At 32.4% G+C, this 24,035-nt stretch overlaps 1 protein-coding gene across 35 annotated transcripts in view; it reads right to left on the bottom strand.

The window, feature by feature from the left end:
• LOC106868398 (uncharacterized) overlaps window positions 1–24,035 on the bottom strand; it is a 133,713-nt gene that overhangs the window by 55,117 nt on the left and 54,561 nt on the right. For 9 of the 35 annotated variants that reach the window (XM_052972899.2, XM_052972902.2, XM_052972914.2 and 6 more), the window contains exons 3-8: window positions 20,065–20,085; window positions 16,379–16,471; window positions 11,481–11,501; window positions 8,264–8,384; window positions 3,755–3,871; window positions 289–380 (exon numbers count right to left, since the gene is read on the bottom strand). In XM_052972899.2, the coding sequence (XP_052828859.2) occupies window positions 289–380; window positions 3,755–3,871; window positions 8,264–8,384; window positions 11,481–11,501; window positions 16,379–16,471; window positions 20,065–20,085 (465 nt within the window). The remainder of the gene's footprint in view (window positions 1–288; window positions 381–3,754; window positions 3,872–8,263; window positions 8,385–11,480; window positions 11,502–16,378; window positions 16,472–20,064; window positions 20,086–24,035) is intronic. The other 26 variants (XM_089363171.1, XM_089363216.1, XM_052972890.2 and 23 more) reach the window with 7 other exon arrangements.

Below are 24,035 nucleotides of genomic sequence, written 5' to 3'. Positions count from 1 at the left end.
AATTCCCAAGCGTTATACTAATACATCTATTTGTTTTCAACACCACCTGTCCTTGTTGTTTTTTTTTTTTTTTGTGAATTCTCCCTGATCATGGCTAGAATGTCTTTGATCATTGCTCTGTTCAGTTAGGACTACCCCAGATAACATTCATCAGTTCCATTTACAATGACATCTCTCAAAGTCAAATGACTGTTAATGACTTATTTGTAGAAACAACAATAAAAAAAAATGAGCAGAAAAGTGAAAACTGTTATAAACTGTAATTATATGGACAAAATAAAGTTTTACCTTCAGGTGTTGGCCAGTCTGCAGTTTCATAGTAATTGTAATAGGCCTCATAGTCATACATTTCTGGAAGAGAGCTATACTGACCAGGAACACTATAAATAGAGACAGGAAAGAGATAGCAATTTCAAACTAAGTTTCAAAGAATGTAAACAGAAATGTAATATACACAATGAAACTAAAATAGCCACGAATTTTTTTCTTTATAATCCCCAAAACCTGCAAAATTTCCTTTTTTTTTTCTTTTCTTTTTAATCAACAAAGTAGTTTTGACTTAAATCTTGCAGATATATGTATATACAGCAATATCTTTCCATAAATTAAAGCAAAACAAACCATATTCCTTCTTTTATAAGTAGTAAGTAGCTAACAATCATTACAATGCTTTTTACTATTTTAGTGATATTCATACATAACCAAGTGAACATGGTTATTTATGAACATCTTATCCTTGAAAGAACAGTAAAGTTTACTTCAAAGTAAAGATTTATATGAAGAAATAAAATAACAACAGTTCATAAGACATTGGCATAAAAACATTATGGCATAAAACTTAGTATTTGTTTTGAATATGTAAGTACACCTCTTTCTTCACTATCCTTAACTGTTAATTATTTTGCTTCTTGGAATTCCATTTCCAGTAAATCAGAAATGGGATTTCAAGAAGGCAAAAAAAAAAAAAAGGAAACAGGAAAACTTTAAATGTCAATAAATGCACCTAACCTGTTGAACAACACATGCAACATCAGGGTTAATTCAAGAGAAAACATTCACAGTTGGTGAAATGTGTGATAAATAAAATACCAGCCATATTGTGAAGACATACTTTGTGCATTAACAAGAATAGAAAATAGGAAAAAATAAAAAGCAAATGATCCAGAGATTGAAGTAAAGATGTGTGTGTGTGTGTATAGCTGGATGGATGGATATATGTATACAAGTGTGTGTGTGTGTGTATATATATATATATATATATATATATATATATACACTTGTATACATATATCCATCCATCCAATGAAAGAAAAAGGTTTTAAACACATTTTGCTCCATGATAATAGATTTTCATTAAGAGGTTAATTTTTTAAATACATCAAAAAATCATACTGAAGTATAATACAAAACCAAAAAAACAATATCAAAGGTTAACTTTTTTACTCATTTGAGAGAGAGAGAGAGAGAGAGAGAGAGTGTGTGTGTGTGTGTGTGTGTGTGTGTGTGTGTGCACATGAATTACATGTATGCATATTCGTGTGCATGCAACACATGAAATTATGTATGTATATTTATTCATCCAATCATTCATTCATTTTACATCAATTTCCATGTTAGCATGTTCTGGACAAATACCTACTGAGGCAATGTTCTACAGTTGGATACCCTTTCTGCGGCTAACCTTTATCTGTTTTTACATGATGGATACTTTTTTTTTTAAATTCCACTTGTTTTTGAAAACACAGATTTACAGAATAATATGTTAGCAGAGAATGTCAACAAATGTCACCATTTTTTTTTTTTTTCTAGACACTTTTCATGTGAGGATACAGAAATAAAACGTACACACAGATACACAGACATGTGAGTGCACACATATATATATTATATGCAGAGAGTTCCCATCCTTTCCATCCACTGATTACACTGACAAAAAAAAAATAGGTCAATTTAAGACTGCAGTAGAACACACTAGCCCAAAGTGCAACACCATACGTGTACATATATATGTATATAATCATCATCATTTATGTCCACTTTCCATGCTGGCATGGGTTGGACAGTCTGACATGGGTTGGACGGTGTGTGTGTATGGATGGATAGATGCATGCATGCAAGTATGTACACCATATTTTGCAGCATGGAAAATGCAATTTTTTTTTGTAAAAACTATACATGAAAATTACTATACATCTTCTATGATTTTAGTTAAGTTGTTGTAAAGATTTTCTGAAATCAGCAGGGTGGTGAGCAGTGGCCAAAACCAGGCATTGATAGACAGTCAGCAGTGGTGAGCATGGTACAATCACTATGGTAGTCACATGCATAACTGCAGGACAGTTAAAGTAAAGAGCATATTGTTGTGTACTACAATGACATCCAGCACCAAACCACCAGGTAGGTGGACACTGTCTCATGATTTTGTTCAATGATGAGCATAAGCACTCCACTGGTTTTGCCTGCCAATTTTGTCTGATAACAGGCATTTAGTGTGTACCTACCAGGCACTGCCCAAGCATGTGGATGGATGGGGCTTTGGTAAGTATAAACAAATTTTTTTTTGCCAAGAATCACAAACGGTGGTGCTCCAGCATGACTGCAGCTTTAAAGCTGAAACATCTTAAAATAGTAAATCATATTTCCAAAATCAGGATGTGTCTTCCACAATGCAGCGTCTTCCATTCTGCAAAATATGGTTGGGGTGTGTGTGTGTGTGTGTGTGTGTGTGTGTGTGTGTGTGTGTGTGTGTGTGTGTGTGTGTGTGTGTGTGCTCTATTCATGGCTAAGAGTTATTTTGACTCTTATTTCTAGCGATGCTGGTGCTAACTTGCACCCTTAGTCACTTTTAGTGATGATTGTATTTGTGCCTTTTGGTTTTAAATTGCATCTAGCCACTTTAATAATTTTATATTATTGCAGGGAGAAAAATAGTTTGCATAAAAAAAACATCTAGGCTGCAAACTCCCATATGCATTCCAAATATCCCCTTCGCATGTTCTAGAATATTGAAATTGCTTGCTTTTATTTTTCTCTCTGATCAGTTTTCCAACCCAAATCTTGATGTCATCTGTTTATATTTTCCCTCAAGATTACTTGTTATACCACTTCCTCACAGTCAGAGCTAATTAATAACAACAACAGCAACAACAACGTTGTATTAGAAACCTGTTTTAATTAAAACTACTTCAGCTAGTTCACTTGTCTTTTTAGTCAAAGCATGAATAACAAATTTCTCATGTGTGTGTGTGTGTGTGTGTGTGCATGTTTGTTTATGAACTAACACTATAGAGCTACACTAGCCACACTCACAGACATGCACACCCAACTGATCATAAGCCAAAACACATACATTAGCGACAATTAAACCCATCACCAAAATTAAACATACATACAAACATACACACACTCTATGATATACAGCACTAGTCACATTCAATATGCATAGCAGTTATTCATGCCTAATGAGTTTGACTACTATAACTGGACCCACTGAAACAGAATGAGCTTTCCATAGGGTCTTTTTGCTAACAAATGAATACATCCATTCTACTCAACACATGTACTGAGTACTAATTTGAATTATAATCTTCTCAGTTCCCTACTGAGTAATACTCCATATACATACACAAACACATAGATACACACATACATATACACACAATTTAAATCTAAAAAAAAAAAAAACTGAACCAAACAGTTACAAAAATATACAGAAAAAACAAATAAGCAACAAAAATTAGGGGTTAAAACTTACATAGGTCCTCGAGACGAGGGTTCTTGTAATGGGGTGTGTGTACGAGATTGCTCTCGACTTGGACGACTATAATTTTCATAGTCATCGTAACTACCAGCACCAAAGTACTCCTCATACCTGAAAGCAATGGGCTTGTTAGTACAGCTTCCCAATCAGCCATGCACCAATGGTAATAAAAGCAGATAGTAGGTGAAAGAAAATAATAAAATCTGAAATGTTCGGACTTGACAATTGTGTCCATAAAAGAGATCTTTTCTTTTCTTAATTATATCTTCGTAAATCATATGAAAAACATTTTTTTTAAAATTCTATCTGTCAAATATTTAATCTGAAGACTATTACATGAAAGACTCATATTTTAGCAGTTATGTGCATTAAAGCAGGAGTTTATTTCATTTCGCCAAAAGTAAATATTTCATAGTTTCTGTATATTTACTTTGTTTGATGTGGCAAAATCTGCCTGCTGACAGTAGAAAAGTTGTGTATGCGTGTATGCATGAATGTATGTGTGTATTTTATACATGTATCTATATCTATACGTAATCATGTGTGTGTGTGTGTGTATATATATATATATATATATATATATATATATGCGAGTAAAAATAAATACAAAAAAGGTGGGGTTTTTTGTATGATTGTGTATAGAGGAATATATTATTTTGTTTAAAAGAGTTCCAACACTGTCTATTTTTTATGTTTTATTTATATTCCTGCAGAACCAATGTGGGGTATAGAATATGGAATATACAATATATAATATAATATACAATATATAATATAAAATAAAATAAAATAAAAATGGATGGCACCATGAAAGAAAGTATTGAATGTAGATGAAATATTGAGTGTTCAATATAAAGGATCAAATATATAAATATATAAATATAAATATATAAAGGCGACTCGAGTTTCAGGGCTAGTTCCCTTCGTCATGGCCGGTATGACAGACTTTAACAGACTGTCATACCGGCCATGACGAAGGGAAATAGCCCTGAAACTCGAGTCGCCTTTATATACTTATATTTATATATTTGATCCTTTATATTGAACACTCAATATTTCATCTACATTCAATACTTTCTTTCATGGTGCCATCCATTTTTATTTTATTTTATTTTATATTATATATTGTATATTATATTATATATTGTATATTCCATATTCTATACCCCACATTGGATCTGCAGGAATATAAATAAAACATAAAAAACAGACAGTGTTGGAACTCTTTTAAACAAAATAATATATATATATATATATATATATATATATATATATATATATATATATATATACACATAAACACACACATACAGGTATGTATATATATTTGAATGTATATACGCAGTGAAGTTTTACAATAGCGTTGTATTTGTATCGACTGCTATTTCCAGTAAATATTGTTGCCTTGTTCATCTGTATCTATATATTTATATATATTTTACTCTGTGAAACTTAATTTAATTTCAATTTTTAATAAATTGATTTTAATTGAGTTTTTACCTGTAATTTTGGATTTTATCCCTAATATTATTATTATTTATATATATATGAAATCTAGCCCCACATCTGATGATGGCATTTTTACACTGCCCTTATCATTCTAACTTAAAAAGTTTGTGCATGCACACGATGCCTCTATGTGTCCGACTGTTAAGAGCTAAGATAAATCCTGATTATACATATAGATTAGACATCAGCAAACAAATACATTGCACAACTCTTTTAACTGTGCATGTACCAATACAAAAATTTCAACAGGACTCATTTCTGAATGAGGATTGAACAAAACAGTGGTCATCACTATCACAGTAACCAATACTGTGAAAAAAAAAAAAAGAGAAAGCAATGCTTCAGGATGAAATAAATTAATGACAAGAAATTTGTCAAGTAACAGTACAATTAAGTGTTGAGATTTCAGATTTGATTTTAAAATTCTTAAACTGAATGTCCAAAGCAAAAATTTATATAAAACACCAAAAAGACAAGTTCTGGGTGAAGAGCAAATAAAATATAAAAGCCACCAACACCACAACTTTATTTAAAAAGAATATGAAAAAACATTTATTGTGAAATATAAGAGAAATATTTTAAGCATGCACTCAAAATAGCAAACATGCAAGCATCCTGTTGTATTTGATAATGCTGAAAATAACCAAGTATATCCAGAAAAATGTAAAAGATTGCTAAAAGGTCTTTTTATGTCGCTAATTCTTTTATGATCCTATTTCTATATGTTTCAATATATGTTCTTACTCTGTTAAACTTCAATATAAATTCTCTCAGAATAACTGAAAGTTAAATTATTTGGGAAATTAACTGAGTCAGTCTTTGTTTCTAAAGATAAACTTTTAAAACTTTTTTCTATCAATGAATCCTCCCTTGATAATGGTAAAAGTAAATCTTAAGTATTTTGCTCATTTGGTTCTTGGATGCAAACTAAAATCTTGTTTTGAAGTATGCACAATTAAATCAGAACTTTCCATCATAATTTTATGCAATAACATTTTATCCTTATGTTAAAAACACCAATTTGATATAGAAATGCACATAAAAATTAGTTATTTAACTAATTCATTCCAAATTCTTATTGTTTTCAAAATTAAACAAGACATAAGAATATGAAAATTTACAAATTAAAAATGGGAATCAGTGAAAGACTATAAAAACATTGGAGACTAGCCGAAAGAGCTGATGAAAATTTTATTAATACTCAAAATGAATTTTAAATAATTGACAAAATAAAGACACTCATTATACAGAACAATAACAATATTTTTTCACTTCTAAATATTCATTACTTTTGTTCAGGACAAGCAGAACAACTTGTATGTCAACCAATTTAACAGGACTTCCTTGGACCTAGTAGTAACGTTTTTTTTTTCTTTCCTAAATTACTTCAGTTAAAATTAACAAGATTATCATTCATCTTATCAGTAACAGCTAAAACCTGAGACCTTATGACATTGCATTCTCATATTTAGGAGTTGTGCCACCTCCAATCACAGACATCTGTTCAATCAATAAAACCTTCCTTAATAAAGTTCTCTTTCTGCCTCCAGTTCAGAATTTGTAAGCTACTCTTTATCTCCAATTAAACTAATATCTACTATTTTCACTTTATTCTCCATATTCTATGATTTTCTGTGATATTCTCCATATTCTGCCTATACAACTCCTATCACTTTTATATATTTCTACATTACATAAATACAATAACAATACCAATCTTTCCCATCCCAATTTATTTCACTACACATCAGATTATTGAAATGCCATTCCTTAAAATACAATACAATTTATCAAATTCAAACTACAATTAAATTAATAATAATAACTGGCACTCCATTGGTTACAAAAACAAGGGTTCCAGCTGATCTGATCAACAGAACAGCCTGCTCATGAAATTAATGTACAAGTGGCTGAGCACTCCACAGACATGTGTACTCAACGTAGTTCTCAATGAGATTCAGCATGACACAGAGTGTGACTACTCATTTTTACTGAGTGGACTGGAGCAACATGAAAATAAAGTGTCATGCTCAAGGACACAGTGCACCACTGGGAATTGAACTCATAACCTTAAGATTCTGAGCTGAATACTCTAACCTGTCCTTTACCTGTCCTGTACATCATATGTGAAACACAGGACATATTTCTTTGGTGTCCATGCACCATATATGATGCATGGATGCCATTCCAAATGTTTCACAACTGCTAGGGTAACTTGGGACTTTGAAAGGAAAGCTTTATAATACTCAGAATATATGAAACAAGAACTAACCAGAAGTCTGAAAACGAGCATGAATGTTTAGGACAAACTTATGAAAATGCTTTGGACAGGCAAAGGGTTTAATAGCTATATGAACTGCCTACGTTCCCACAAATGCAATTTGTAAATTTTACGTAAGATAATAAAAAAAGATAACTTCAGCAACAAATAGATGTTTCATTACACAGTATCTTGACATTTGTTTGAACTTTAAATTAACTATTATTAAATAATCTTGTTAAACAACTACCAATACACCAAGAAGTTTTAACCTTGAACAATTAAAGATTAAGTCACCTTATATGAAATAAGATATTCAATGTTTATAAGTAACAAAATTTCAAAGACAATGTCAATAGTACCTTGTTAGTATCACATGCTAAATTGACAAAAAAATGTTTAGTCAACTACATTCCATTCAGATTTCCCTTTGTATATCAAAATGCCTTAAATATGATTCAGATTTTTAGGCAGGGGTTCACCCACTATAACTTAACCAATATTAATTTAAATAAAATAAAAATAAAAGCAAGACAAATACAAACATAACATATTTATATATTAGAAAGTACATTTAAGCTTTTTGTAAAACAGACATACAAAAGAATCATAAAAATTATTTTAAATTATCAAAAATCTCAGAGGAAATATATTTTGTGCACATTACCTTATGAGATTACTTAGAAAATAAATACTGTTAAAGATATTAATAAAAAAAAAAAAACTCCACTCACCTTGCTTTATCTTGATAGTAGCGGTTATAGTAGGATTCTGCATCATCATAGTATCCTCGTCCATAACGGTCTCGATAGTAGTTATAGTAGGCTGCATTTCTATAATAACTTGGGTCATAATCTAGCAAAAGAAAAGTTACTTGCTCTAAAGAATCAATACATTTAGAACCTAAAGTTTCAACAAGTAAAACTACAGTTAAAATTTTAAATGCTAGAATAACCCTAATTTATGGCCAATGAGGATATTTTCAGAATAGGTAATATTAACAGAAATATTCATTAATTCAAAAGAATATGTTGATGAAAATAAGAATAATTGTGACTTTGTATATTAAAACAGTATCGCATCACATTTTTGTATGAAGACATTAAAGGCTATTTCAAATAAGAATGGTGAAATATCTTGGAATAACTTGAAAGATACAGAGAATTGAAAACCCTAAATCCCTTCTTAGCACCAAACAACTTATGAACAAATTAGAATGTTACATATTTCAGCCCTCGGTCATCTATGATATCATTATAATCATTATGAATTTTCCATGTAAGCTATGCAGTCCCTCTGATTTGATCCCATAACATGGCACCTCGAGCAAGAATCCTCTATCGTAGCCTTGAAGCCACCAATGTTTTTAAATGAAATCTGGTTGACAAAAATTGTGCAGAAGTTCCTTGTATGTATGTGTGTATATATATGTGCATACGCATTCTTCAACAATGTGTATCAGCAACAATGGAGCACTCACACAAAATGTCTTGTAGCTCTTCTTTCCAAGTTGCATAGACACCTGTTTGACACTCTCACCATCAAAAATGCAAGGAACCAGTGGAAACTGTCCATTAATAAATCTACATCCAATGCTTTTGTTGTCATGACAGAACAGAATCAGCTCTGACCTACCATATTTATCTAATATAAATAAATATATTATGTGATTAAGAAGTTCATTTTGCAACCACATGGTTTCAGGTTCAGTCCCACTATGCAGCAGCTTGGACAAGTGTCTTCTGCTATAGACCTGGGCTCTCCAATACCTTGTATGTGAATTTGGGAGATGGAAACGGTGTGGAAGCCTGTTGTGTGGAAGCCTACATATGTATGTTTGTGTTTCTCCCCACCACCACCACCTGAAAACCAGTGCTTCTTTACACCCTTTTAATTTAGTGGTTTGGCAAAAGATCAATAAAACAAGTATCAGACTTTAAAATAAGGACTAGGCTCAATTGATCAGACTAAATAGTTTAAAGTGGTGCCCCAGCATGACTACAGTCCAGTGACTGAAGCAAGAAAAAGTATAAGAAAATATAATACACACTCTTGTACAATGCACACTCGTTATTATGTGTAAGAAAAAATCTCGTATAATATGAACCGACTCTTCTCTTGTATTATGGTGCTTTGAAAAGAATGTTTAGTCAGTTATATTATAATCGCTACATAAAATATCCTGAAAAAGTTCAAGTATCCTAATTAAAAAGAAAAAGCAAAACTGAAAGTGATCCTTCAACTTTACTAGTACAGGCCATAGAAGTGCATTTGCTGTAAAGTCAATATTGTGAAAATTAGACGATCATTTTTTTTTTCCCCCTGCAAAATCAATTTATAATGATAACAACAGTGTACTTAAGTTCATAATTTCGCTGATCAGTTTGTACAGTGATGCACACATGATCATGTTGTCAATGAAGAACAAAGATTTATTTAAACATGAGTTTAAAAAAAAAACACTAATGTTTTCAAGAAGCCTGTATAAAAAGAAAAAACTTTGTATAGAGCTTTAGGTTTTTAACATCAGACATTCAGTTTCAGGTAATTAAAAATCTATTTTCTTTTTAGCAAATTAACCCTTTAGCATTTGAAAGGCCATATCTGGCCCAAATATTGTTTTATGTTCAGATCTTCTGGCCAGATCCAGCCTCTTACACCTACCCTACACTTAAATTCTACAAATCACATCATCAAAATCTTGAAGCTATGATATAATGCATGATTAATCCAAAATGGTGTAAATAAATAACATTACATTTGACAGAGCAATCTGAATGCTAAAGGGTTAAAAAAATTTTCTTCTTAACTGGAAATCTAAATAAAGCGAAAAAGTATTTTTAAAATATCCTCCATCAAGTTTTCCATATGTAATTTTATGGGAAATAAATTATATTGACACTATTCTTAGATAGTATTTTTTCATAACATAAAATTATGTCTAGATAAAAACAAAAAAGAGTTCCATTGCCACCACTGTAAATTTTGATTTCTGATTACTTGATATCAATAATTATGAGTAAAAATCTGCTTTATTTAGTCAGATATTGATCAATGCAATTTCCAATAAGGGCAACCATGCATGGTAACTATTGTAAATGTCAGTATTGTATATTTGTGAAACACAGTTTGAACATTTATAAACTCTTCATTACACATCAGTTAGCTTAGGCAATAGACGTAACTCACTTTTGGTCATGCTATCCTTAATATGACCATGCACTAGAGGCCAGGAAAAATGACTAACATTTAGTACTTGTGCGCAATGCACAGCCCTAATTTTTAGGTTAAAATTGGGAGGTGGGTGTATATAAGACTGTACTCAGAAACTGCAAAAAGGAAAGTAAATATGGCAAAGCATTTAGCTTGGTGCTCTACTGTCAATCATCTTTATCATTATAACCAAAATATTTACTGTAAATAACTGAATTCCAACAAATACTTAACAGAAAAATAAGTGTTAACTATTTCAAGTATCATAAAAATTTTGTAAATACAATGAAAATCATTTAATTGTATATGTTAACAATTTATACCCAGTCTGCTTTTCTAGCACAGGTTGAATGGTTTTGCAAACTGGAACATTCTCATTATTTGATACTCATAACAAAATATGTATTCATGCATCCTTAAAAAAGAAACTATCTGATAAATGTATTACAGATAGAAACCACAACCAGAAAAAAGAAATGCATTTGCAAACAAAGATAGATATATTGACAAACATACAGCTGAGAAAGATTTTAATACAAGAATAAGCAGATATCTTACTGGATATTGAGAACTTAAGGGGAAAAAAATATCAAAGATCAATTATTTGCAGAAGATGGAGATTTAGATTGAGAAGATCTTCCAAAAACTTTGAAAGTGGTAGAGACAGGCAGGAATGTTCTACTGCTCTATGTGCCAATGCAAAAAAGATTCTGATTGAGAATCTGTGGACTTACATACCTTTCCTATGATACCTGCGGCCTGCAATTATTCAGAAAATCCATCAAGTAAATCCTTTGGAATGTTACAAGGAAATTTATATACTTACCAATTTTAATCTATTAGATTAAATCAAATGAGACAAATGATTCACAATAATATCCCTACTATTAATTCAATGGCCAAAAATTTTAATTGATTCCATATTAGTTTAATAGTAGGGCTATAACTGCAAGGTTCAGGATTTAATGAACTAAAATTACAGTAATTCTAAGATAGCTCAGTTGATAAATTTGAAAAGTTACCTCTTCAGCTCACCTCTAATTTATTAACAAGATAATCCAATTCCATTTTTTCAAACACTTAACATTCTCTTTTTAAAAATTCAAGAAAGTAATAAAACACGAATTGGGAAAAACATGCCACAGAAGTTCAAAACCGTATATCAAATAAATTGCACTTAACTAATCTTTTCTAGATCTACATTCCTCTAGAATTGTCATTTTAGTCATATTTTCCATCCTTCAGTTTAAAATAAACACTAACAATACTAACCTCTTCGATTCTCAAGACTTGATCATACCTACATATTAAGATATTCTAAAGAGGTAATGAATACTATTCCACAATCTCATTGAAACAAATGAAACAATGAAACTACTATTTCATTAGTAAGAATATACGGATCTTTTTTAAAACGGGGGCCACATTTTTCATTAACGAAACACTTTGAAACTTGGAACACTAGTAGAATGTGTCATATAAAACATCTTTTTCTCTTATTCTTCTTAAAAAAAAAAGAAATCCCTAAGTTATTCCATGTTAAAGTTGTCGTATTTCTGTAATTTCAACCAATCACTGACGTCCATTCAGCCAATATACATTAAGTGCCGACTACATAAACAAACGATTCTGAAACAATTCTATCGGTGATAGGGTTAGGGTAAAACAGCAAATTTAAAAAGAAAAAAGCAAAACGAAGCTATGGAAATTAAATACGCTTTACTCCGCTTAATCAGCCAAAGGAGTAAATGTAAACAACTGAATACTTGTCAGTGATTGGTTGAAATTATCGAAATAAGACAATCTTTTACATGAAATAAATTCGAATACAAAATATTTTTCTGTTCTATAACACAAAATAGATAAGTATACGAAGTTTGAAAGTCTTTCGGTACCAAAAACACTACGTAAAACATTAATGAAAAATGTGGCCCCCGTTTTAAAAAAGATCCGAATATACTATTACTGTTATTTTGATTTGTACAAAACATCCCAGAATAATCTTGTCCAGAAGTATAAAATTCAACTTTCACAATAGTACCTATCCAATAGTCAAAACATAAACTAGTGCAGTGTTTTAATTTTCATACTAAAGCTTACATAAGGATATACCCAGAGTTTAGTCATCACCATCTTTGTAAATTAATTAAATAAATTGAATTTTCTCAATATAAGACACACTGATAAACATCTGTGTGTTTATTATATAACCTCACTATGGGTATTAAACGAAGAGTCAAGTGAATGCTGCCATTTCTGGTTAACCCTACATTTTACAGCCACTGTGTGTGTCTTGGCGTTAGGAAGGGCATCCAGCTGTAGAAACTCTGCCAAATTTAGATTGGAGCCTGGTGTTGCCATCCAGTTTCACCAGTCCTCAGTCAAATCGTCCAACCCATGCTAGCATGGAAAGCAGACGTTAAACAATGATGATGATGATGATGATGTGAGAGTGTATATAAAGCTAGTTTCATGTACAAGTATCATGTGTTCCTGGTAAAATTAATTAATTTACAAGTGCAGTAATAGCTAAAATCTTTGAGTATATCCCATAATAGTCAAAACATATTTTCGTGTCCTAAATTTACACATACTTTATCTTCCTCAAATACAACTAACATAAATCACCACCATAAAGACAATTTTATTAGCAGCTTTGTATAAATAATTTGATAAAACCCAGAATATTGAAGTTTTTTTTTTTTCTTTGTTTTTCTTTTCAATTGTAATGATAAAAAGTAACATCAACCCAGCTGAATTTTAATGCAAAAATATAAAATACACTGCCTTTCTCTACTTCATCATCATTTAACGTCTGCTTTCCATGCTAGCATGGGTTGGACGATTTGACTGGGGACTGGCAAACCAGATGGCTACACCAGACTCCAATCTGATCTGGCAGAATTTCTACAGCTGGATGCCCTTCCTAATGCCAACCACTACGAGAGTGTAGTGGGTGCTTTTACATGCCAGCGGCACAAGGGCCAGTCCAGCGGTACTGGCAACGGCCACGCTCAAATGGTGTTTTTTACGTGCCACCTGCACAGGAGTCAGTCCAATGTTTTGTTCACATGTCACCAGCACAAGTGCCAGTAAGGCGAAGCTGGAAACAATTGCGCTCAAATGGTGCTTTTTACATGTCACCGGCATGGAAGCGAGACCGCTGCTCTGACAGTGATCCCGCTCGGTTGGTGCTGTTAGCGCTCCACTGGCACAGGTGCCAGTCATCGAATTTGGTTCAATTTTGATCTCACTTGCCCCAACAGATCTTCGCAAGCTGAGTTTAATGTCCAATGAAGGAAGGTTGGCATGGGTGCCAGTCGTCGAATTTGGTTCAATTTCGATCTGTTATATAAATCCACAGAGTTATTAGATGGTAAAGAATATCTAACTTGATCTCAATAATGTTATAAGGATACCAAAATCCCATTACCATACTCTACTAATTTAGTATAGAATCTACACATTAGTAGAGTTATAGAGGTAGGACATATTCCACTGAAATAACTCTAGTATGTACCTTCTAGTTATTTTGCAAATCTTAGAAGAATGAAAGACAGAAAAAGTAGAATCAACTCTGGCAAGATTTGAACTCAGAATATAAAGGAGGAAAACTATCAGGTCATTAAGAATGAAATGTTTGATCTTGAACTGGAAGTTTATTTTACTTTATCTCAACAAAAAGCAATGCAGTTAATCAAAATATGCACCTAAATTATTAACACAATTTTGCCATTTTATCAGTAGCTTATTTATGCTAGCAGCAAAGAATTCTGGAGAACAAGAAGTGATGAAATCACAAAAGGTTGTTTTTGCATCTTCTTCAGATTTGAAGTTTTTCTTTGCAAAAAGTTGTTTAATGTATGGAAAACTTAATAGTCAGTTGGTGCAAGGTCTAGTGAATATGGTGGATGACAGAGTACTTCTAAGTTCAGTTCCTGTAACTTAAGTAGCGTTCTTTGTACAACATGTGGTCAATTGTTGTCTTGCAAGAGAATTGGCCTGTCTCTATTGACCAATCTCAGTTGTTTAATTGCAAGTTCACTCATCATTCCATCCAATTGGTCAATGTATACATCAGCTGCAGTTGACTTACCAGGTCTCATGAAGCTGTAGTGGATGACACCAGTGCTGAACCACCAAACAGACACCATTAGCTGTTTTTGATGAATATTCTTTTTTGGATTGTGCTTTGGTACTTTGTCTCTATCCAACAACTGTACAGAATGCTTGCTATTGTTGAAAAGAATTCATTTTTCATCACACATAACAATACAACGTAAAAATGAATTGCTTTTATGCCATGACAGCAAAGAACTGCAGTTTCAAGACAATGTGTCATTTGATGCGTGTTCAGTTCGTGTGGTACCCACTTGTCCAGCTTCTTTACCTTGCCGATTTGTTTCAGATGGTCCAATGCAGTTGGAATCTAAACATCAAATCTTCCTGCTAACTCACACATAGTTTGAGAAGTATCCACTTTCACTACATTTTGCAATTCATCATTATCTACCTTGGTCTTAGGTCAACTACGGGGGTTTGATTTTCAAGAGTAAAGTCACCAGACCGGAACTTCTGAAACCATCAACATACAATGCACTCATTCGCCACATTTTCACCAAACACCTCATTGATGTTTCGAGCTGTCTGGGATGCATCAATTCCACAACAAAACTCATATTCATAAACAACACATATTTTTGATCTACTCAAGGGTTTACAAAAATTGATTTACAAGAGAAAACTCACAATATAATCAGACACCATGAATTGCATTTCGAAAAGTGAGGATGTAACTCTTCAATGTTGTAAAACAAAGAACTGTCAGGTTAAAACAGAGTTAACAACTGTCAAATTTGGTACATAAGGAAAACAGACATTCTTAATGATCTGATAATTAATAGCCAATATTTAGTCCATTAATCTACAATTCTTACTACTCAGCTGCCTTACAAAACATTAACAATGTCTCAAAAGCCACATCTACATTGATTCCATAACTCTTAAAATGCAAATTTTACTATCTGCTAAATAAAGCACCTAATTTTCAAAAAATAACTTCCAACTGATAGAGTCTTTCATACTGCAGATACTGAGGTAATATTCAGTAATATTTTGTGGAAGAACATTTTACTCGATAGAATAAAAACAGCTTCAACAATTTGTTTTTTCTCTTTATTTCTTTACAGAAACAATTTTGAAAGATATTTTGTAAAAATATAAATTGAATGAAAGAAAATTTTTTTCTCTACAATTTAGAATCATGCCCATATGTAAGGTGGTGTGAAACTTTAGAGAATTCATTTCATTGACTAACTATAGTACATTTAATTGATTGAAAAAGAAACTAACTTCAGCATATTGTATCCAATAACTAGCTACCAAACATGCTTAAAATCAACTTTTTCTTTTCACATACTTAAAGTATAACATCCACTAATCTACACTCCAATTACATTTCCTCCACCCTACTCCTAGCATACACACACACACACATACATGTACATGCATACTTCAAACTGATATACAATGGAAATTAAATTGATTCAGAAATCTAATAATTACCAGGCAATGAAGTACATGATTTAATTATTGCAACACTTAATTAGGAATGTTTAAAATCAAATAAGACTTACCATACGGATCCTTGTGCCTACTATAATACTCTCTGTCATAACGGCTATAATCAAGTCGAGACGAAGGACGCTCAGAACGGGAATCGGTATCATCTACAAAGAAATTTTAAGAAATTTATGGCATTATACAAACAATAAAATCAATATTGGCGAAGTAGTAGCATATATTTTAACTTAACGACACATCATTTATCATTTTCTTTCAAATTAAATTCTTTCCAACTATTAGCTTTTAAAATCACGTTACTTTCCATCCAGTATCACTGATACTTTTTATCTTTTACTTGTTTCAGTCATTACACTGCAATCATGCTGGGGCACTGCCTTGTGGAATTTTAGTCAAATGAATTGACTCCAGGCCTTATTTTCATTTTTTTAAAGCCTGGTACTTATTCTATCAGTCTCTTTTGCCAAGCCACTAAGTTATGGGGATGTAAACACACCAACACCAGTTGTCAAGTGGTGGTGAGGGGGCAAACATACACAAAGACACACACACACACACATATATATATATATATATATATATATATATATATATATATATATAAATGATAGGCTCCTTTCAGTTTCTGTCTACCAAATCCACTCCCAAGGCTTTGGTTGGTCTGAGGCTATAGTAGAAGACACTTGACCAAGGTGCCATGCAGTGGAACTGAACCTGGGACCATGTAGTTGGGAAGCAAGCTTCTTACCACACAGCCATGCCCGTGCCTGATTTTGTTTCTTTTCTTCAAAGATAAAATATGACTAAAAGAAAACAATGCCGTTTCTTTTCAAATAAAATACATACACCTAGTTTCTAACTACAAGTCAAAGAAAAACCTGATCTTTTTCTTCCTAGGTTATGCATACATTGAAATATCAGCCATTTTATCTTTAAATAGAATCAGGATCAACAACACATCGCAGTACTTTAAGATTCAACTCATCTGGCAGATGGCTCAAACATTTCCTATAATAAGCTTTTCCACTTTTTTACCATTCTAACAGTATATTAAATCACAGAATGTACTAAGACATAGATGCCCATTGAAGAAAACTATTATTTAAACGGAATATTTCTTAAAAGTAACTGTTTCCATTAAGTATTTGCAAAAGATGATTAACTTTTCAACATAATTACACTAAAATATATAGTCATTCATTCATTCAAATCTTTAGTCATCTTTAGTCATCTGTCAGCTAGTGTTTTGCAATGCAGAGAGATAAGTTACTGAAACCAACATCACAAAAAGCCAAAAACATACAGCAAGGCACTTTGTCTAATGCCCAAACAATTCTGCCCTCCTCTGCTCCTACAGTAGTACTTTAGTTATCCACCTGACCCTCACCCCAAAAAACATGAAAGGCAAAGCTGACCTCAATACAATCTGAATTCAGAATGCAGAAAGCCAGAACAAACATTACAAAGAATTCTATTCAATAAAGATTCTGCCAGTTGGCCACCATATATCTATACTATAATTAGTAACCTCCTATGTGATAAAATTAGCTTTACCAAATTGTAAAACTATGAAAAGCAACAATTCAATTTCTCAAAATGCTCAAGCTACTGGAATTTGTTAGAAAATGTTGCTGAACCTTGTAACTAAAAATGCATTTTGAACAATTATCTGTTTTATATATATATACATATATATATATATATATATATATATATATATATATATATATATATATATATTCTACATTTATAACACAAGATAAAATACTAAAACATTTTCCCACATGAATAATTATTATGCTTGTTCAAAATACTGTAACGTTGAGGTAAGCTCTTGGAAAGCCGCCAAGTTTGTGACCCAATTTAGTAACCTAAATTGTAACTGTAGCCAATTCACATCATTATATCACCTAACTCCCTTAGAAAAAAACAATCATCATAACATTATTCTCCATATTCTGCTGTACCTAAGTAAGAAGCCAATATTTTATACAACAACATGGTCTGCATGCATAAAAGCATTTAGATATCAGCAATAGAAGAAACCCAAATATTGAATTTACAGACAAAAGGGAAAATTAATCACACTGAACTTACAAAATGACTGTTCATCTATAAAATCTTTCAGGTCTATCATATTATTTTCTACCTTCATTTTACTAACTCACTTCCCACTATAACTATGTTCATCTCTCATATCTTAAATTACCAAAGTTTAATGAGAGAGACATGCACTCAATGAATAAACATTCCATCACTGAAACTGTTCAATCTCTAGCTCTACATCCTTCATACTCTTTTACTTGTTTCAGTCATTTGACTGTGACCATGCTGGAGCACCACCTTTAATCGAACAAATCAACCCGGGACTTATTCTTTATAAGCCTAGTACTTATTCTATCAGTTTCTTTTGCCGAACCACTAAGTGACAAGGACGTAAACACACCAGCATCGGTTGTCAAGCAATGCTAGGGGGGGACAAACACAGGCACACAAACACACACATATATATATATATATATATATATACATATATACGACAGGCTTCTTTCAGTTTCTGTCTACCAAATCCACTCACAAGGCTTTGGTCGGCCCGAGGCTATAGTAGAAGACACTTGCCCAAGGTGCCACACAATGGGACTGAACCCGGAACCATGTGGTTGGTAAGCAAGCTACTTACCACACAGCCACTCCTACACCTATTACTGTATTATTTTTACTTCACTTGCACCACAATTGTAACAGACAATGCTCTTCAGACCTTACTGGTAGCACTTTGTCCCTCACTGCTCTAAACCCTGGCATATGAATCACATTATTACAAATGGATCCATCCTCCACATAAAAATACATAGAATGGATTCCTCTGTACACAACATGAACTGCAGATTGAACATTTAACAAATTATACAAATTATACATCAACAAATTATACAAATACTTACTGAAATATTCCAGACAAAAATTAATTATAAATGAAAGTAATTAAAAATATGGTTATTGTTTAGGAACAAAGAATCGAGGTCTACCAGCAGGGAAACCAATATTTAAGGATATTAGTGCTTAGTAGTGAATAATAATGAAGCATCATCATAAAAGATTAAATTAGCACTAACATAATCTTGACATAAGAGAAAAAAACTGAAGCATTAAGGGTGGAAGAAAGGATGAGAAATATTGAGTTTTATTCTATTTTGACCTAAACAAACTGACTGGAATCAACAGTATAATTTTTCTTTATTATTAATATTTTTAGCAATTTAGAAATTCTTACAATTAGGTGCTTAAAAGACAATGCTGAAAACAACAAAATCTAACAAGTGCTAATGACAAATAATATCATTCTCTCTCTCTCTCTCTCTCTCTCTCACACACACACACACACTTGTGTACATAGATACACATCTAGATTTTACTTTAATATTTCAAGATTCATAAAGACAGTGAAAGCTATTGGATTACAACATTGATTACTGCGTTAGAAAAAGTGCTCAAAATTCTAAACCAGTTAGAATAGCAGATTTGTTATTTTTGCCATTTGACAAGAGCGTTGTTTTTCAACAGAGTTGAGGTGCATCTAATAATCTAGAAAAGGATAAGTGAAGCTTGGTGAATTGACAGAAGTCAATGTTTGTGCAGTTTAGAAACTATACAACACAAGAGGAAAAGGAAAAAAAAGGAAATAAGCAATAGCTAGTATGGGAAGAAAGGTGTTGTTGACAATTCTTGTTGAACCTACCATTTTCATCTGGTGGAACAGCTGTAATAATTGAAAAGAAACTATCTTGAAAAATATACAACAAAAGGTGAAATTTTTTTTCTTTTCTAATGATTTCTCTACATAGACACAAGACTAGTTATTTTGGTTTTGGGATAAGAATGTAGGTTGTTCAATAAAGGCCAGGACTTAATCTTATCCATCCATTGAAGGTGAAAGGCACAACTGGCATTAGCCAAATGTAAACTCAGAACATTGAAGACATTTTGACTGATGCTCTGATTCTGCTGTCCACCACTACATATTTACATAACAAAATAATTCTGTTTCTAAGCCATACCACTGAACATTTATAAAACTCATAACACATCTATTTATTTTATTAAATCCCTATAAGTTTATGAACATTCATTGAAAACATTTTGTAAAAGACACATTAGTTGAAAGTATATGCCAGAAGACAATTTAGTCAAAAGATATACTGAAAGAGAAAGTGAAAACATAGTAAAGAAAAGGTGGAATGTAAGTCAAGGTACAACCCACCTGCAGTTGCCAGATTGAATAGGTAAAAGTCTGATTAAGAATAGTAAATCTTCTATGTTTTAAATTAAATCATATTAATTAGAAATAAGTATGCCTCAAATTACATACTTTAATGTCTTAAAAACATGAATAACTGATTTTCCTTAATACAACAATAATCTTCTCATTTATAATTCACTAATTTGGAAGTATTTAGAACTGTTGTAACAATAAAATATATAAGTAAATATATTCATAAAGGTCAGGAAAAACTGATGAAATTGATAAATTATACCAATGACCAGTATATTTCAACATCAAAAACTGTTGGAAATATTTCGGTTCAAATTACACGGTTCATATCTGCCTATGAACAAGTAGTGGTCAATTTAGAAAGTTTGAATACATGTTTCAAAAAAGACAAGCAAACAGGACATATTATTGAGAGAAATAAATCTAATTATGGACGAGAGTTATCTTCAATTTCCCTGCATTTTTCAAAGCATATAATCTGCTCTCCTGATTGTCTCAGAAAATTACACATATGATAAAAGCAAGAAAATGCAGATTAACAGAAAATACAACACACACTCATTTATACAAATGTATTTCTTTCCTCCAACAGACAGGGAGTGTTATTATCTAAGAACTTTATTAAACATATTTCAGGAGCTACATCATTTTAAAATATTAGAATTGCTATAGAGACATTTGTGCTAATTACAAAGAATACGCTGTCAAAATGGACTAGGCAGAGAATGAGTGAAAATACTATCAGACAATGGAGGGTGTACACATTTCTGTAATGTCACATCAGCTACAAAGATTTCAGATTGCTTGCTCTTTGTTACATTATTGCAGTAGCTGCGATGTTATTTAGAGCATTTGAAAAACAATTTTCAGTTGGTATAATGAATCTATTAGGGGGTTAATGAATTCTCATACATACTAAGCAAAATTGTGAGCTTACTTCGAATAATTAACTGGCCACGGCAATACCTAACATGGCTAATGTGAACAACGGAATACAAAATGAATTAATTATTCAAGATCATGGAAGTTTTAAAGACAATGAATAAATTTTTTTTATGAAAATAGAGATATATGAAATATAGATCACCAGGCAGCTTTCCAAGAAATGAAACAAGTAATACATATTAAAGTATTATTGTGATTTATTACCAATGTCCAAAGCTATCTTTTTTGTATGGTGTTGCTCTATTTATGCTCATAAAGATAGAAACATTGCAGTAACCTCATCTGCCATAATTGCTTTACTACTTTCCTGGCAAAGAAGGGAGGAATTTATTCTGTATTAGGCCTTCCATTTAATCTTGTTAATGGTGCAACATGCAAACATTTCAATACAAAGTGAAAAGAGTGTCTAAATCATTCAAACTGATATTATCAGGAATGATTTACTATGCCTTGTCATTTCCTTTCAGAAGCATTGTCTAGTAAGTTTATTATATTTTCTTATGGCTTCCATGGTTTCTTTAACAATCTATCACAATTTCAATGATTCTTTTTGTCAATATTTAGTAAGTTAATACTTCTTATGTGCAAAGAGAAACAGATAATATTTTTACTATTACTTAAAATTTCCTTACTATGTATATGTGGTCTAATCAGTAAGTATCTGAACTGTTGCTATTGTAATGAACCTAAAGCACACAGAGTGAAGCCGCTTGGCCTTGAGCTCTACTGTGCATGTGCACCAAATTTTAATGTTCTAGCTCACTTCCACTGTTTACAGCAATGCTTAGAAGGAAGGTGTGTAGCATGTGATCGTCACAACGACCATGACAAAGAGAGTTGAGCAGAGAATCTGCATCAAATTTTGCCAAAAGATTGGCAATGCCTTCTCAGAGGCCTACGCAAAGTTTTCAAAAAGTTTTCCTTGTTCTTGACATAATCAAGGTGATCTTGTGCAACTGAAACCCGAATGTCTTTTTGGTCAGCTGAAAGCAGTTTTGGCACAAACTTGGCAGACATGCATCTCATACCCAAATCTTCAGTGATAATGGACTGAACTGAATTGTAACTAAGCTGCATGCACATCTGCCATGTTTTTCTCAGTTCTGCTGGTTGCAGGTCTCCCAGAAGTTCGTCAACATAGACATTTTTTCGGTCAACTTGGAAACGTCTGAACCACTCATACACTTGTATGCAGCTCATACACCCCTCTCCATACACTTTCTGCAACTTTGCATAGGCCGCTGAGCAGGTATCGCCATGACAACTTTCTCTGTCATGGTCAATGCAACAATCACACGCTACACACTTCCTTCCAATCCTATTTGCTAAAGTACCACTACTCAACGAAAAATACAAAAGGGTGATTACCTCCAGGCACAAAATCCTTAAATCCTATTGCAACCATCGGCTCATCCAAGGGCCCAGAAATTAATACAATAAAACAAACAGAAGCAGCAGAAAAAACATCCTGCCACCTAGCTTTAACACGACCACAAACTTAATCTCATCTCACTCCTATTTCTACTCCTGTTCTATCTATTATCTCCATTCCCCTAACTAAGACTTCACATCTTCCTCATGCTCACTTACAACTCCCTCTTGCACTACCCTGACCATTTCACACTTAAACCACATAACCCATCCATAGAATGCATCTATCCAACTAACCACATCTATACACACTAGATAACCATCACACCTGCTCTGACTTATCCCTCCTTTAATTCCACTCATATTGACCTATGTATTACAATATCCTTCTATGTCTCGAACCAGTACAAATAGATATAAACACCAAATGAACAACAATTAATGTTTACCCCCAATGTTCGCAGCTATTCCATAAAACGTTAACTCTACCCAACTCAACTGTCATTACTTATAATATTCTATGAACTTTTGGATCCTATACAGATACTTTTATTATATCCTTTAGTTAATTACAGACATGTGTTAGCTAATTACACACATATATTTACAAAATATCAATTTCTGGACATCAATTTCTTGTCTCAGAACTGAATTTGCATTTCAGTAGTTGTAGTAACTTGAAAAGCGCATCAGAAAAATCATTCCAAGATATGCCTTCATTCCTCCTTTGAAGTAATGAAGATGGCATTGCTGTGTTAACACACTTATATTGTCTCATCATTCACCCTGACAAACATTTCTTCAGGAAAAAGTTGAAGAAAATATTCAATGAGCTTTGTTTCTAAGTTCGATGGTGTTTTAAAGTTCACATCACTAATGAAAGCACTGATGCCAGAATCAACTATGGGATCAACTACACCCCAAATCTGCTTAGAACAGATAAATCCTGATATAAATTCCAGTCAAAATCATTTAGATCACTGATGTATATGGATGATACTGAAATATCTCTCTGATTATTTTCTCCAAGGTCAAGCTCACATTCTCTAAGTTACCCTTAAAACATTAATATATAAACCATTAATAAATAATATCACCAAATTCTAACTCAACACTTGAGG

The sequence above is a fragment of the Octopus bimaculoides genome, chromosome 1, assembly GCF_046866305.1.
Source record: "Octopus bimaculoides isolate indiv1 chromosome 1, ASM4686630v1, whole genome shotgun sequence".
NCBI lineage: Eukaryota > Metazoa > Mollusca > Cephalopoda > Octopoda > Octopodidae > Octopus > Octopus bimaculoides.
This window is presented reverse-complemented; position numbering and strand designations above follow the sequence as displayed.